The 15,395-nt window shown below is 40.5% G+C and overlaps 2 protein-coding genes across 34 annotated transcripts in view; one reads left to right on the forward strand and one right to left on the reverse strand.

Annotated features, from left to right (window-relative positions):
- Nucleotides 1–529, reverse strand: part of AAGAB (alpha and gamma adaptin binding protein) — a 59,119-nt gene extending 58,590 nt beyond the window's left edge. Inside the window, 1 exon segment of one of the 7 annotated variants that reach the window (NM_001131313.1) lies at nucleotides 382–499. In NM_001131313.1, the coding sequence (NP_001124785.1) occupies nucleotides 382–454 (73 nt within the window). In that variant the 5' untranslated portion in view covers nucleotides 455–499. 7 annotated transcript variants of the gene reach the window in all.
- Nucleotides 530–597: 68 nt separating this feature from the next.
- Nucleotides 598–15,395, forward strand: part of IQCH (IQ motif containing H) — a 247,385-nt gene continuing 232,587 nt past the window's right edge. For 20 of the 27 annotated variants that reach the window (XR_008513644.1, XR_008513645.1, XR_008513646.2 and 17 more), the window contains exons 1-3: nucleotides 615–772; nucleotides 7,114–7,236; nucleotides 8,985–9,079. Coding sequence is in view for 19 of the 27 variants with exons in the window: in XM_054531593.1 (XP_054387568.1) it covers nucleotides 722–772; nucleotides 7,114–7,236; nucleotides 8,985–9,079 (269 nt within the window). In the remaining 8 variants the exon portion in view is untranslated. Of the gene's footprint in view, nucleotides 773–7,113; nucleotides 7,237–8,984; nucleotides 9,080–15,395 lie in introns of those variants that run through there. The other 7 variants (XM_063716191.1, XM_009249954.3, XM_054531610.1 and 4 more) reach the window with 3 other exon arrangements.

Below are 15,395 nucleotides of genomic sequence, written 5' to 3' on the forward strand. Positions count from 1 at the left end.
CTCCCGGAGCAGCAAGGATAGCAACATCACGATATCAACAATTCCAGCACCTTACACTCCTGTAACCTAGCGCAATTTCCGGAGAGCCTTCAGGTTCATCTCAACGGATCCTCGCAAAAACCTGTGGGCTGGGCTGGGCAGAGCGGGAAATCAGTCTCATTTAACACAGGAAGCCGAAGGAACGCAGAAGGCCGGGTGGGCAGAAAAGCACGAGATTAAGAGCTAGGGGCAGCCACCTGGGGAGACTGGGCGCCTCCACTGACTGGAGGAAGAACGCAGGGCCCGCGGCGGGGACGAGGCCCAGAGAGGCCGTGGTGCTGGGTCCGTTGCCCGCCGAGGCTCAGGGGCCTCGGAGGTCGGCCCAGGCGCCTATCTACTCACGTTGGACCAGCTGGTCTCCGGAGAAGGCGGAGGAGCAGCTGGTGACCAACGCACAGGGTACGCCAGCAGCCATAGCTGCGCTCGCGAGCCGGTTCCGTCAGGCAGTCGCTTCCGCCTTGGGCTGCACCACGGCTGCCGGCGCGAGGGGGAGACAGGCCGGGGAGGGCGTTCTCGGAATGACCAGGCTGGCCTGACCCCGCCTCTAGACCCCCTTCCGCTCCCAGCGTGGAACAGGCCAGGTCGCGCGCGCGGCGTTGCCATGGGGACGAGCGGCCCCGGCTGAAGGTTTTCGTGCTTGGAAACCGCGCCTCCGCGGAGGTAGCGGTTCCCTGACCTAGCGATGGCACAGAACACTGAAAACCACGACCCTGTCGGATCCATCTTAATCCAGGTGGGAAAAGGGCTTCTCCTGGCCCTGCCCAGCCGCGCCACTTCCGAGCGAGGTCCTGCGCGCCGATTCACAGACGCTCACCCATTTGGTGCGCCGCCCCTAGACGGCCTCCAGTACGCGAGAGGCTCCCAAAAATGCCTACCCAGACCTTCCCCCACAGCCCAGCACACTCCCGGTGACTTACCCTATAGGTTACGCCCCAGAAGCACGACTTTCTGCCTGTGGGAAAACTCTAAAACCGTTCACCTGGAACCTTTACTTCAGAAAAATTCACCTCACGCTGAGGCATCATTTTTAAATGTTACATTCTGAAAAATTTGAACCCATGACGTCGGGAGTGGAGGAGGGACAAATCGGACACTCTAGGAGGTGATAAGAAATTTGGAGACAAATTGAAATATGTGAATTGCTTTTCTTAAACACCCCAGTTTTTTAGATCTAAATGTTCCTCGTTGGAGAACACACAGAAAAATCAAGATAACTTGGAATGAAAAAATGTGACATTTAAAAACTTAGTGAAAGACGTTTTTAATTTGATAGGGGAAATGTCAAGAAAGTCTTGTCCAATACAGCTCAATTTGTAACAGTTGCACTCAGATGTTTCTGAAATGATTATGGCATTTTGTTTTCACATTTATGTGAGGTAACTTTAAGATATTTCCACATATATCATCGGTTTTAACTATCACATATATAATAGCTGCATTTGACTAAGTCTTGAAGTCATTTGTCTAAGGTCACTCTGTCAGGACTGTCACTCAGTTGGTCTGAAGTGGGTCTTACTCGTCAAAGGGATCTAATTTTCTGGCAGAATTTTGATCTCTTACCTCCCATCTAGGAGAGACTTCCCTAAATGTACCTTTTCCGAAATACAAGCCCCCGAACTCACCAATTTCATAGACTTCCCCATTAAGAATCATACCTAAATCTTACCTGATCTTTTCTCACCCTCACTTTCACCATCACGCAGCAATGAGTTTAGCCAAACTGCGAAGTCTGAGGGAAGAGTCCCCAAAAAACTGCCCTAACTTCAACACCCACTACCTGCAAGTTCAGGGGTCCCCAGAACTACTTCACTTCAGACCAGCTGGGTACAAACTTAGGGGCCCCATCACCACCCTCACATTCAATGATTCACTAGAACTATTCGCAGAGCTCAGGGAAGTGCTGTGCTCACATCTCCAGTTTTATTATAGTGAAAGCATACAAATTAATCAGCCAAGGGAAGAGATGAATAAGACAGAGTCCAGGAGGGGTCCAAACATAGAGCTTTTGGTCATCTTATCCCTGTGGAGTCATGGACGTCATTACCTGCATTACTTCCTCCCAGACACAATATGTGACAATATGCATAGAATATTGCAACTAGAGAAGCTTATCTGAGGCTTTGATGTCCAGAGTTTTTACTGGGGCTCAATCTCACACTGCCCTTGTGGTTGACCATTAATCTCCAGCCCCTCGTGAATACTTTTAGTCTCCCACTGCTCCAGAGGTCTGAGCTGATACAGCGTGGATCAAAACACCCATTATAAATCATGTTGTTAGACTGTCTGGTGGCCAAAGCCCACAGACAAAGACACTTCTATCAGGCAGGACATCCCAGGGGCCTAGGGATCACCTCCCAGTAGCCAGGGGCAAAGACTGGACCCCTCTTTGGGTAAGGTTAATTCTTTGCTGCACATACCCCCTCTTTTTATAGATTCCAAATAATTAGAACAATAATGGAGACTCTTACCTAGGATACAACATTATAGTAATAGATAACTGTTGACACTGACTTGTGAGATGGATCAGAAGAGCTAATAGTCATATCCATGTTGATCTGCACCCCTACTTGTTTAAAAGGATTTCTGTGGACATATCAAGTAAAGGGCTGTGTAGAGGAAGAGAGCCTACCTGTTAACCAGATTATTAAGACTGATTCCTGTATAGTATAAAATTCTATTCTCTACATGTAGAATATGTATAGTGAGGAAATTTGGAAGACTTTCCCTACTTTCTTAATGAATCCTGAGAATTTGTGAGTATGTAGCACCACCCAAATGTGCCAACGTGGATTCCACTTCTACTTGGGGCTATGATTTATTTCCCTCAGACAGGCTACCAATAATTAGTATGTCTAGTGGAAAGCACTTGATAGGGAGTCAGAATACTGAGATCTGACCATGGCTTTGACAGTCTCACAAGTAGTGACTTTGAGCTAGTCACTCACCTCTCTGGACCTCACTTTCCTCTTCCATAGGACATATAGTTTGGATTAGGTTCACTTCTGACTCTAAATTGCCCCAATTTCCCCAAGCTACATCATTTACTGTAAAAGTAGACTGCCTTTGTTGTTAGCCTAGGCAATCAAATTGTTTCTGGCAAGTCAGTGAGTGAGTGAGTGTGTGTGTGCAATAGACTGTAAAGCAGAAGTACTTTAAATTTCTACATGCTTCACCCTAGTATGGTCAGTTAGGTCTGTGTATCAGTCAGATATATTAAATAGTTTTTTAGACCAGTGGTTCTCAAAGGTGTTGTAGGTAGTATTTTTTAGCTCCAATTTACAGAAGACACTTAAGTACAAAGAAGTAAAACATCTTGCCTATTGTAATACATCCAGTATGTATTGATCCTTAAATAGGCTATGGCATGTTCATGAAGTAATCTTGAAGTGTGGTAGTGACTCTGGGAAGTTTCCAATCATGCTTTGTAAATCTTAGAAGCTTTGTTTTTATGCTTCATTAAAATGTGGTATATTCTTAATATATCTTTATAAATGCTTGCTTGACCCACATATTAAACATGTTTGTGTAACAAATATTACCTGATCTTATGATTCAAAATTAGCTTTTTAATTAAAATCCAACAATTGTGTGTTAACACAAAAATCCAACAATTGTGTGTTAACAATGATCTTGGAAATATGGGAGCTCAACTGACAGTTTGCTATTTTCATTCTTTCTGATTGTGTCTGATTTGTTAGGTGCATACAATATAAAAATGAATGAAGTTGGCCAGGCGTGGTGGCTCATGCCTGTAATCCCAGCACTTTGGGAGGCCGAGGCGGGTGAATCACTTGAGGTCAGGAATTCAAGACCAGCCTGGCCAACATGGCAAAACCCCGTCTCTACTAAAAAATACAAAAATTAGCTAGGCATGGTGGCAGGCACCTGTAATCCCAGCTACTTGGGAGGCTGAGGCAAGAATTACTTGAACCTGGGAGATGGAGGGTGCAGTGAGCCGAGATTGCACCACTACACTCCAACACAGCAAGCAGCACAGCAAGACTCCGTGTCAAAAATAAATAAATAAATAAAAGGCCAAGTGCGGTGGCTCATGCCTGTAATCCCAGCACTTTGGGAGGCCGAGGCGGGAGGATCACCTGAGATCAGGAGTTCGTAAACCAGCCTGGCCAACATGGTGAAACCCTGTCTCTACTAAAAATACAAGAATTAGCCGAGCATGGTGGCAGGCTTTTATAATCCCAGCTACTCAGGAGACTGAGGCAGGAGAATCACTTGAACCCGGGAGGTGGAGGTTGCAGTGAGCCAAGATCGCGCCATTGCACTCCAGCCTGGGGGACAAGAGCGAGACTTCATCTGAAAGGAAAAAAAAAAAAAAAAAGAATGAAGTTAAAGATAATTGAGGTGATGAGAATGACTCAGCCAAACTCTAGCAGAGATGAAGAAAATGGAATTTTATATTGCTTTTGACAATATAGAGTCTGGTTTCATGGCTCTTGTAAAGTCTAGAGCAAATCTTTGCTGCATTAAATCTTTCAAGGGCTTCTCATTAAGTAGCTCTGTCCCCAAATTGTCAAAATAATAATCTTTCTCCAAGTAGAAAATTTATGGAAAATAAGGTGTTTGATGATCACAGAGATGATGGATGATATGTAAAATTTCAATATGGTAGATTGGATCTATTTGAAGAAAGAACAGAGATTTAGAACTCAATCTCTTTTTCTACCCAAGTCTGGTGTAACTTTTTCTATAGTACTTGTCTCTATTGCAATTATACAAACAGATGAGTGGTTGTTAAGAGGGGAGGAGAAAATATCTAGCAAGAAAAAGAAAAACTCTTGAGAAAGATTAGGGAGCAAGTTATTCAATTAACATTTACATAAATTCAATTAACATTTACAGAGTATTAGTTATAGTGTAAGGAGTTTCACTAGATTTTACAGTTCAGAAGAGGAGAATTAACATTTGTTCAGTGCCCTCCTATGTGCTTAACACTATACAAAGTACTTATATTTTTACTCATTGTATTCTTGCCACTGTTCTGAGATAGCTATTATTATTCCCATTTTACAGATGAGAACACTAAGCCTCTAAGAGGCTACGTAACTTTCCCAAGTTCAGTTTAGTAAAGAAGGAAGCAGGATTCCAGTTCATATGTGTCAGCACCAAAGTCTATATTGATTCATTTTCATACATATTACCTCATTTTCATTCAACAGTTTTAAGTAGGGTAATTCTTTTTTATCCTGGACAAAGAAATTAGAAATTCAGAAAATTTGGATGTATATGGAAATCGTGTGACTAATAAGTGATAGAGCTAGAAATTATATTCAGCTGCCTTTTATTGAGTTCTTGCTATGTACCAAGCCTATTACATACTATCTCACAACACTATGATGAAGTATCATTGTCCACACAAGGCAGGTGAAAAAAAAACAAACCTTTGGTACAGTTTTTACTCCCTCCAGTAGTTGATAGACATAATTACAGAAAGATACATGGAGCTACAGATACTAGAAGAGGGAAAGTCAGTACCTCAAAGGAGGAACCAAAAAATGCAGGCCTAGAAAGGGCCTTGCCCTTGAACTGCCTCTCTGTACTTTCCAAATGTCTTCAGACAATAGATGGCAAATCAGCTTGCAGCAGTAATTTGGACAAAACAATAGAAAGAAGTACATCTTTATCCTTAGTGCTTACAAGCAAGCAGTAGGTATGTTCAGATTTCAATCTGTGAGCTCTGAAGGCCTTACCTGACAATTTGTGAAGAGTACAAATGACCAGATGTGTCTGCCAGACTGTGATGCCCATCAGTGAAAACATGTAAATTCTGATCTTTTGAATACTTGGCTCCATGGGAACATTTGAGATTAATCAGTAATGCAGGCTGGATCAGTGTTGAGTCCAGTTATACTAACAGAGAAAAAGTAACTTCTTCAAAATGCCTTTAGCAACCCAATTTGCAGATTGTTATTGGTGTGACTATTGCTGAAACAGGTGTTGGGTTCATAAATTTGCATAACAAAATGTTTTTCTTGTGGCAGCAGCCCATACAATAATTGGTGCCATCTGTATTTATCTGAAGTTTGGTTTCTAATATGAATGCAGAGAATCTTGTGCTTTCAAATTTCATAGGGCCCATTTTATTTTGAGGGTGCCTGATGTTGGAGAGAAGTCCATCATTTCCAAGGAAAGTACAAATTGAAGGAAAAATGTTAAAGTAATAACATGTGTTCCTTTTTCTTCAGGGATTATTTTCATTTCTCACTACATAAAACAAAATCAAGGTCACAACACCTACCAAACTACTTCTTCAGAGCAGTAAGTGGGGAAGACCCAGCCTGGGATGGAAAACCAACAGGCACTGACAACACATTTACAATAGTCTTTTGAAAGACATTGCTTCTGCTACAACTTCTTTGCTGGAAGTTTTTTGTTTTCTTTCCTCTTAACCAATCTGTAGAAATTGGAGTCTGGCACAAACCTCTTATCATCTCTGACTGAACTCTTACCACTTAAGAAAGTAGAAACTATTTGAGTTGCAGTGTTATCTTAAATCTATTTCTCATGGGAGAAGGAAAAACAGAAATAATATGAAAGCATAATTTTTCACAATCTGAGAGACAATAATAGAGCATTCTCAATAAAGAATGCCTTAGAACCAGGCCAGGCATGGTGGCTCATGCCTGTAATCCCAGCACTCTGGGAGGCCGAGGTGGGCAGATCATGAGGACAGTAGTTTGAGACCAGCCTGACCAACATGGTGAAAGCCCGTCTCTACTAAAAATACAAAAATTAGCCAGGTGTGGTGGCATGCACCTGTAATCCCAGCTACTCAGGAGGCTGAGGCAGGAGAATCGCTTGAACCTGGGAGGTGGAGGTTGCAGTGAGCCTAGATCACACCATTGCACTCCAGCCTGAGCAAGAGTGAAATTCCATCTCAAAAAAAAAAAAAAAGCATGCCTTACAACCATAAAAGTGGTCCTTTTCAATGAATACCATAAAATCAGCTTTGTGTCTCTACCAATTCAAGTACATTGCAAACCTTTAAGATAAATAACTGCTATAGGTGGACTATGTGTGGATTATTTCAATATTTTTCATTTTTTATACTTATAGATCCATGAAGACCTTTATCAGTTAAAGGAGAAATTAACAAAATTCTCACCTGAGGAAAAAGGAGAGACTCTAGACGTTCAGAGTCTTGAAACAGCAATCAAAAGGACTGAAGTGGGGTTAAGAGTAAGTAGAGCTTTAGATATTAAATAAAATACTGGAAGGAGACAAAGCATCCTCTAGAAGAAAGGAATTGCAGTTCTCATAGAGTCCTGCATAATTCTGTAACAAAGCTGAATTTAGGACAGTCATCAGCATTCTTGTTTTGTTATTTGTTCTCATGATAATTATTAACTGATTGATTTATATTCTTTCATATTTTACAAAGAATTTAAGTAGGTTAAATGTAAGATTATGCAGTGACAACTCCTAAAATGTGGTTTTATAAAAATAACTTGGAGTATGAAAAATAATTACTATTACTTGATCTTAGCCAAAAGGCCAAGAAGCGATGAAAAATAATTACTGTCAATCCAACAATATGCCTGACCAATATATTGCAGATTTTCTGGGATTTACTGAGATTCTAAAAGAGAAGAGTTGGCTGGGCGCAGTGGTGCAGGCCTGTAATCCAAGCACTTTGGGAGGCCAAGGCAGGCAGGTCACTTGAGCCCAGGAGTTTGAGATCAGCCTGGGCAACATGGCGAAACCCTGTCTCTACAAAAAATTTTTTTAAAAAATTAGCCAGGCATGGTGGCACACGCCTGTAGTCCCAGCTACTGAGGAGGCTGAGGTGGGAGGATCGCTTGAGCCCAGGAAGTTGAGGCTGCAGTAAGCCTTGATTTCCCCACTGCGTTTCAGCCTGGGCTACAGAGTGAGACTCTGTCTCAAAAAAAAAAAGTATATAAAAAATAAGAGTTGACTTTCCCCTAATAGCCTAAATATTTTGAGCTATTTGTTTTTGTAATGTTATAATCAAGTGGGTAAAACTAAAGAAGTATACCAATATCGGGCCAGAGAAATAAAGTAGATAGGAACTTCACCATTACAAACAGATCTAAGGTCAGGGGAGAATCCAGTCTTTGGACCAGGATAATATTCATTTATGAAACAAGCTAATGGGGTCCATCTTCCATCAATCTCCACCTTCTATACCTCTTATTTTCAGTGTCTCTGCTCTTGATTCAGACTTTTAATCTACTATATTATCTGCTTCATCTCTCAGCTCCCAACACTGTGAGAAATGTGGTATATTTTGTAGCACATCATTGTCATATTACCTGATGGTGAAAGGGATGGACCCAGCTGGAGTCTTTGGGTTGGCTCATTTAAATAATGTTACCTAAAGACCAAATGCTTTCTTTGGATGCTTGCTTGAAGTCCCTGTAAAAAAAAAGACGTTACTCAATGTCTGTATTGCCTAGTAGATTTACCTGGCTAAAAATGCATTGACTGTTGTGCACAATTTTATTTGTAAAGAGTGCCATACAGGCTGGGCAATATAGGGAAACCCTGTCTCTTTACAAAAAATAAAAAAATTAGCCAGGCGTGGTGGCATGTGCCTGTGGTCCCAGCTGCTCAGGAGGTTGAGGTGGAAGGATTGCTTAAGCCTTGGAGGCTGAGGCTGCAGTGAGCCATTATCACACCACTGCCCTCCAGCCTGGGCAACAGAGCAAGACCCTGTCTAAAACAAAACAAAAAAAAAGAGTGTACCACAGGTCACTCAAGCTTTGAGTCTCAGTTTATTATGCTTTCTGGGATGGTTGAAGTAATTTGCCCTTGAGATGCCTAATGATACCTTAGGCACATAATAATACATAGCATGTTGTGGTTTTGGCTTAATTACAGGATTCAGAGTATTAACCTAATGAAGTAAATTAGCTGAGTTTCTTAAGTCCACAATAATTGCCTAAACTTTGACATTTCTGTAACAGATTCACATTGAGAAGTATTTAAATGTTGTAAACCAGAATGTATTAACGACTTCTGTTAATGATGAGAGCTTATATACTCCCCTGGCTTCCAAATGGTAAGTAAAATAGCCATTTAGAGCCCAAAGTAAATAAAATTGGAAATAACTTTTCTCACTCAAGTGAGATGACTATAAAATATAGGCAACGTTTTCTTGGCTTTGTTAACATCCTTTCTATTAATTCTAGTAGAGATTTTGCATAAGAAATTAATGGTAGATCAAGTACAGTGAACATTGTTCAGGTGAGGGATACATTAAAACCAAGACTACACCATTAACAGTATATACATGGAACAGAATTGTACTTGTACCCCTCAAGTTTATGCAGATTTAAAATAAGTTAATGGTAGAATTTGGACTTCAATGAAGTGATTATAGATTATTTCTATTGAGTTCTAATGCTTGACACCGTAACAATTATTTCAATGTCCTGGGCTTTGCTGTTACTCTTTGTTATTGTTATTTTATAGTGAAAGGTATCTAAAATTTAACTTTTAAAGGAAACATTTTAATGCAAATCAGTTTTCACACTATTTAGATCACCTGGTACTTTATGGTTTTTAGAATGTCTTATGTGCTTGATTATACAGATAATTTTGGTATCCAGAGTAAACAAAACAAAAATAAAACTTGCTTGAAATATCTATTATGTGCATCCTAAGAGATGATTTATTAAAATTAGAATTGAGTTAAAAATAAGTGACCTTGCCTTATCTTTGGACTTTTTACACACAGGCCTCCTGAATTTGAATGAGTGTAGATTAAGCTTTTGTACTAAACTTAAAAATCCTGTAGCCCTTATTTGTGTTTTATATATGCACCCAGCATAAATGAAAAATATTAGGCAGTGAAGTAAAGTTTCATAAACAGTGCACAAGAAGTCAAGGAAAGCTGTAGACATAGCCAAGTCAGTAGTAGGGAGCAGAGCTTTGGGTGTACATTGGACCTGTCTCCCTTTTCCTACATGAAGGCAGTGCCACGGGCATCCATCATCCTTTGGTAGAGGCAGCCCTTTCCTGGTCTCCCTATTGTTACCTGGACCTCCTTGCAGACATAAACATCTGTCATCTTTGTATTCAACACAGTTTCATCCCTACTGCCTGCAAGGCACTTGTATTAGTTATCTATTGTATAAGAAATCACTCATGTAGTGGTTTAGAACAACAATTACTTACAGTTTTTATGGGTCAGGAATCTGGGCACAGGTGAGCTAAGTGCCTGTGCCTCAGGGTCTCTCACAGGCTGCAATATAAGTATTGACTTGGGCAATCTCATCTGAAAACTTGACAATGGGTGGAAGGACAGGGAAAGATCTGCTTCCAAGCTCACTCATATAGTTACTGGCAGGCCTTTGTTCCTCACTATGTGGGTCTCTCTTAAGCTGCCTGAGTATTTCTACAGCATGGCAGCTGGTGACCCAAAAGAGATCCAGAGAGTGGAAAAGAGTGCCCTAGATGGAAGCCACAGTCATTTTGTAACCTAATCTCAGAACTGGTATCACATCTACTCTGTTCTGTTGTTAGAAGTGAGCCAGTAGGTTTAGCCCACATTCAAAGAGAAGGGATTATACAAGGGCATGAATACCAGGGGGTGGGGATCATTGGGGGCCATCTAGGAGGCCAAATATTACCGTACTCCTCTATTTATCTTCCTGATCCAGCTATGTTTGCTCTGTCTCTCTCTCTCTCTCCCCCTCCTCCTTCTCTCCCTTTCTCTCTCCCTCCCCTACCGTATGTATATATATATATACACACACAAGAGAGCCTACCAAGGCAAAGTTCAGTGCCTATGTAGTTGGCAGCCAAGAGGCCTATAGCAGATAGAGAAGGTGTGTCATCAAAGGATCAAGCATACAAGCAGCAAGTAAGAAAGCCTCAGAATGGAAGGGGTGGGGAAAAGCAAACAGGAGAAGAGTTGTCACCAATTCTAATGAAAGAATCCAATACTCAAGTTCTACTGTCTCTGTCTTCCTCTTTATCCTTTCATCTTGACAGAGAACCAGGAGTCTGGACTATACATTTTCAGGTTATGATAGCTGAAAAGAGCTACCTAGGTAGCAATTGCAGCTACAGAGAACAAAACAGAAAGTATCTGGCAGAAATCTTTTCTTACACAGTTCTCTTTTGCTAAGGAGTGCCTTTGCTCCTTACTAAGGTCTGGAAGAGTGAAGGAAGACATTGACTGGGGCACGGAGTTAGTTCCCAGAAGTGGTACTTGGATCATATCTTTCCTATTCAGTACGGTAGTATAATCATTGGCCTTCTTACCAGGAAGATGGGGAGCCTGTCAAGTTTGCATGGACCCTGTAAACCTGGAGGAGTGGCATGAGCATCTCTCAGTCCTAGCTGTGAATGTGTAGGGCTAAAGTGGCATGCCATCAGAAATGAAATGAGATGGGACAAGGTTAAACAAAAAAACTGGAGAAAAATCCAAACTGGGTCTTCAAAGTAAACAAGCAGGTCCTGAGAGTCAAAATGAAAGTCATAGCATGTGACTCAGTAGATGGGAATATATAGAAACAAGAGAATCCCAGAGTTGGGAGACTATGGCTGGTGACTGACATTTTCTCTGCTCCCAATCATACCTGGTTCTGCACTTGCCCCAAGACGCTGTCATGAATAGACTTGGCTTCAGAGTCTGGCATGGACTGCTAGGAGATTATATCCAAAGCAGGTTACAGAGCCCAGAATTTCTTCAAGTTCTCGTGCCTAGAAGGAGGAGATGGGACAATTCATTGCATTTTTCTTCTAAGGTTCCTTAACAAAGTCCTTAGAATATACAAGTAGGAAGGTGTTTTTCATTTACCAATGGCACAACTCACTGAAGAGTGGGCTGCTTAATCACAATCTTGATCAGGGGATCAAAGAGGAGACTTAACTTTCCCTAAGTTTTGAATTGGGACAGAAGCAGGACCTGGCCTTTTATTGACATAGCCATCAGTCAAAGGATTTCGGCATATATTCATAATATGTGTATAATTATTTATAAATTATATATTTTTATTATATATAGTGAATACATTATAAAATGTACCAACATATAAATTTTTAGTAAGATAAAGATGAAATAAGTATTTTTTAAATTTTTTAAAATTGTATGAATAGCACAAACCTTTTAGTTCTTGCTAATAGTGTTCACTAACTATAATGTTCTGGTTGCTTAATCTTGTTAATTATGATGGCTTTATACTGGCTGTAATTAATATCTCAAGACAGCATACTCGGCCGGGCGCGGTGATTCACGCCTGTAATCCCAGCGCTTTGGGAGGCCGAGGCAGGCAGATCACAAGGTCAGGAGATCGAGACCATCCTGGGTAACGCAGTGAAACCGCGTCTCTACTAAAAATACAAAAAAAATTAGCCAGGCATGGTGGCAGGCGCCTGTAGTCCCAGCTACTCAGGAGGCTGAGGCGGGAGAATGGCGTGAACCCGGGAGGCAGAGCTTGCAGTGAGCTGAGATTGCGCCACTGCACTCCAGCCTGGGCGACAGAGCGAGACTCCGTCTAAAAAAAAAAAAAAAGACATCATACTCTGTACTTAGGTGAGGTTCAGCATTGATGATAGGTATAAGTCCATAATTTCAGTTAGTCTTCTAGATAATTTTTAAGTTTTGGGGTTTTTTTGGCTGACTTTTCTTAAGTTGGATTGGATCATCATCATTTTTACTTTCTAATATGGGTGAAGAAAAAAAGCTCATGCTAAGAGTAAAAATGTCAACTCTCATTTTCTTGTTCATGGATGCTTATTATCTTGAAAATACAGTGTGCTTTTTGCAGAAAGCCTTAAGACATGTCCGTTTTTTCAGTCTTAGCACACTTGAAATTAAATGACACAATTCATAAACCCACTGCATGAGTAAACTGCAGTCCATTCTAATGCGCTGAGAGCAGACGCACCAGTGCTGTTCCACTGTTTTGTGGTTTGGAGCCTCCACTCTCAGATTGCCTCCAAAGCTGCAAGGGACGTTACCACATGAGGGATCGAGTGACAGGCTGAATATTGAATGGTAGTACAAAGTAATTTCTTATTTATTTCTTTTTTAATGTAAATAGAAGTTCTTCTACTTTCTTCACATGACCAATGGCATCATCTTATGTATCACCTCGGATGTGGGTACTCTATTTGAGAGACAACAGGTCTAGAGTGATGGTTCTCAAACTTTTATTTGCAGTTTTCTTTCACTGGCTCTCAGGGGGGAATCCTAGCATCTGCATTTTAACAAACATTCTTGGTATTTCTAATGCAGATGATTTGTCCTCGGAATCTCTGGGATGAGCATGACTGCCTGGAACCAATATTTTTTTGGACATGTAGAGGGCCTTTCTCTGTATGATTGAGAGCTTGGTCCTGGAAATTCTACTACCTGGTTGCTATGAAGGATTGGAGTGCCTCTTGCACTGGGATTGAGCCAGGACTGGAACCCGGCAGTCAGGCTAGCGGGAACTGCCAATGCCTGCTCAAACTGTGAGGCTGATTGAGTATCAGAGGTCAAAAGTCCCAGGGCAGCAACTCCTTCTGAGAGGGGAGGCATATAATGACTGCAGATCTCTGTTTGTTCCTTTGACAGCAGAGCACAGTTCCTATGAGTAACTGAGAATCAACATTGTTTAGATATGGGGCTTCACTTTATCTATGGAAACCCAGGAAATAGAGTTCATTCCAAATGAATACTATCCCTAGACATACCTTTAAAAGGGTTTAGAACAGATATGCAATAATGATCATTTTCATTGTCACCCTTATCATGATCTTTGTCATCATCATTAATATTTTCATAACACCCTTCACAGTTTGCAAAGGACTTTCTTTAAACTTATGAGGTAAATGTTTACTCTTTCCTTTTAAAGATGAGGAAACTGAGGCTCAGAGAGGTTATGTAAACCAGTCCTAGATCACATGCATAATCACTGATGAGGCTCGAGTCCTAATCAGATATCTACAACCTAGCACTCTTTTGCTCCGTAACTGCCTGAAAATCAGAAAGCCTAATTTTCACAAAAGATAGTTTTCCTTTTTAGCCAGCATTCCTTAAGGGAAAATCTGGTAGTTTTGTCTGGTAGAGACAAACCAGTAGGTGCACAAAGTGGTGATAACGAATGCCAGCAAATGCAAGATTCTCCTAGCAGTAATCTTGAAGCAATGATAAGGATGTTATCAAAAGAGCTCAAAGTGCTTTTGTATTGTTTTCAAAATAGGTTTCACTGTTATCCACACTTTGGCAATGATTTTTCTTTTATGTCAAAGGATAGTTCCTCCTCTTACCATTGCTGGCTTTCACAAATTTTATTGCTTGTGATATCTGCTCATACTGTTCTTAATGACCATGCTTTGCTTATTGACACTAGGAGGGTGACTGCCATCTGTACCAGCACTATCAGAATTGCACATAAATCTTCATTTTATGCTCGCTCTGTTGTGCTACTATTTAGGGAAAAAAAAGAAAAGAAACAAGAACAAAGCAAGTAATAGTGAGAAAAAGTGAGGGGAAGAGGTTTTTTGTTCAATGGTGAGTGTAGATTAGAAGGTGCATTGTCATTCAATTATTGAAACACCATGGGTCCTATCTATTCTGGGCTGTTCCAGTGCAGTTATATACAATATGACTACATTCTAGTCACAGAGAGAGAGGGGAGAGAGGAGAGAGGGAGAAAGCATGCATAACAAGATGTTAACACGTGGTCATCTATGTGAGGGGCATTCGCATGCTCACTGTTCTTTCCATTTTTCTTTGGGTTTGAAACTTTTTAAAACAAAAAAACAAACTTTTAAAACAGAATTATAAAATAAAACATAACAACAAACTGGAAAAACATTTGCAACAGATATGACACAAAAATTGCTAAGATTCTTAAATACAAAGTACACTTGCCAAAAAAAGAAAAAAAAAAAAACACTTGACATAGACAGAAGGGCATCAACAGACCACTCACAGAGATAGAAATGCAAGTAACCAGTAAGCATGTGGAAAGTGTTTAATGCCACTGGTAACTGATGAAACACAAATGAAACAAAAATGTTTCATCTTACAGATAAACCAGAGAAATGCAAATCAAACAGTATATTACTATTTTTTCTTTAAAAATAAGGGAAACAAATTAATTTAAACCACCATAATACTCAGTGCTAATGAAGGTACAGCAAAATGGGCATACTTTTATCCTGCTGGTGGAAGTGTAAATTAGCACAAAGTTTTCTTCATTCAGTTTATTATTTCATTGATACATAATAGTTGTATATATTTTCAAGGTACGTGTGATAATTTGATACATTCTTATAATGTGTAAAGATCAAATCAGGGTAATTGGATTTTCCATTACCTTAAATACTTATTTTTTCTTTAAGCTAGAAACATGCAAATTATTTTCTAGCTATTT

This window comes from Pongo abelii, chromosome 16 (assembly GCF_028885655.2).
Source record: "Pongo abelii isolate AG06213 chromosome 16, NHGRI_mPonAbe1-v2.0_pri, whole genome shotgun sequence".
Taxonomy (NCBI): Eukaryota; Metazoa; Chordata; class Mammalia; order Primates; family Hominidae; genus Pongo; species Pongo abelii.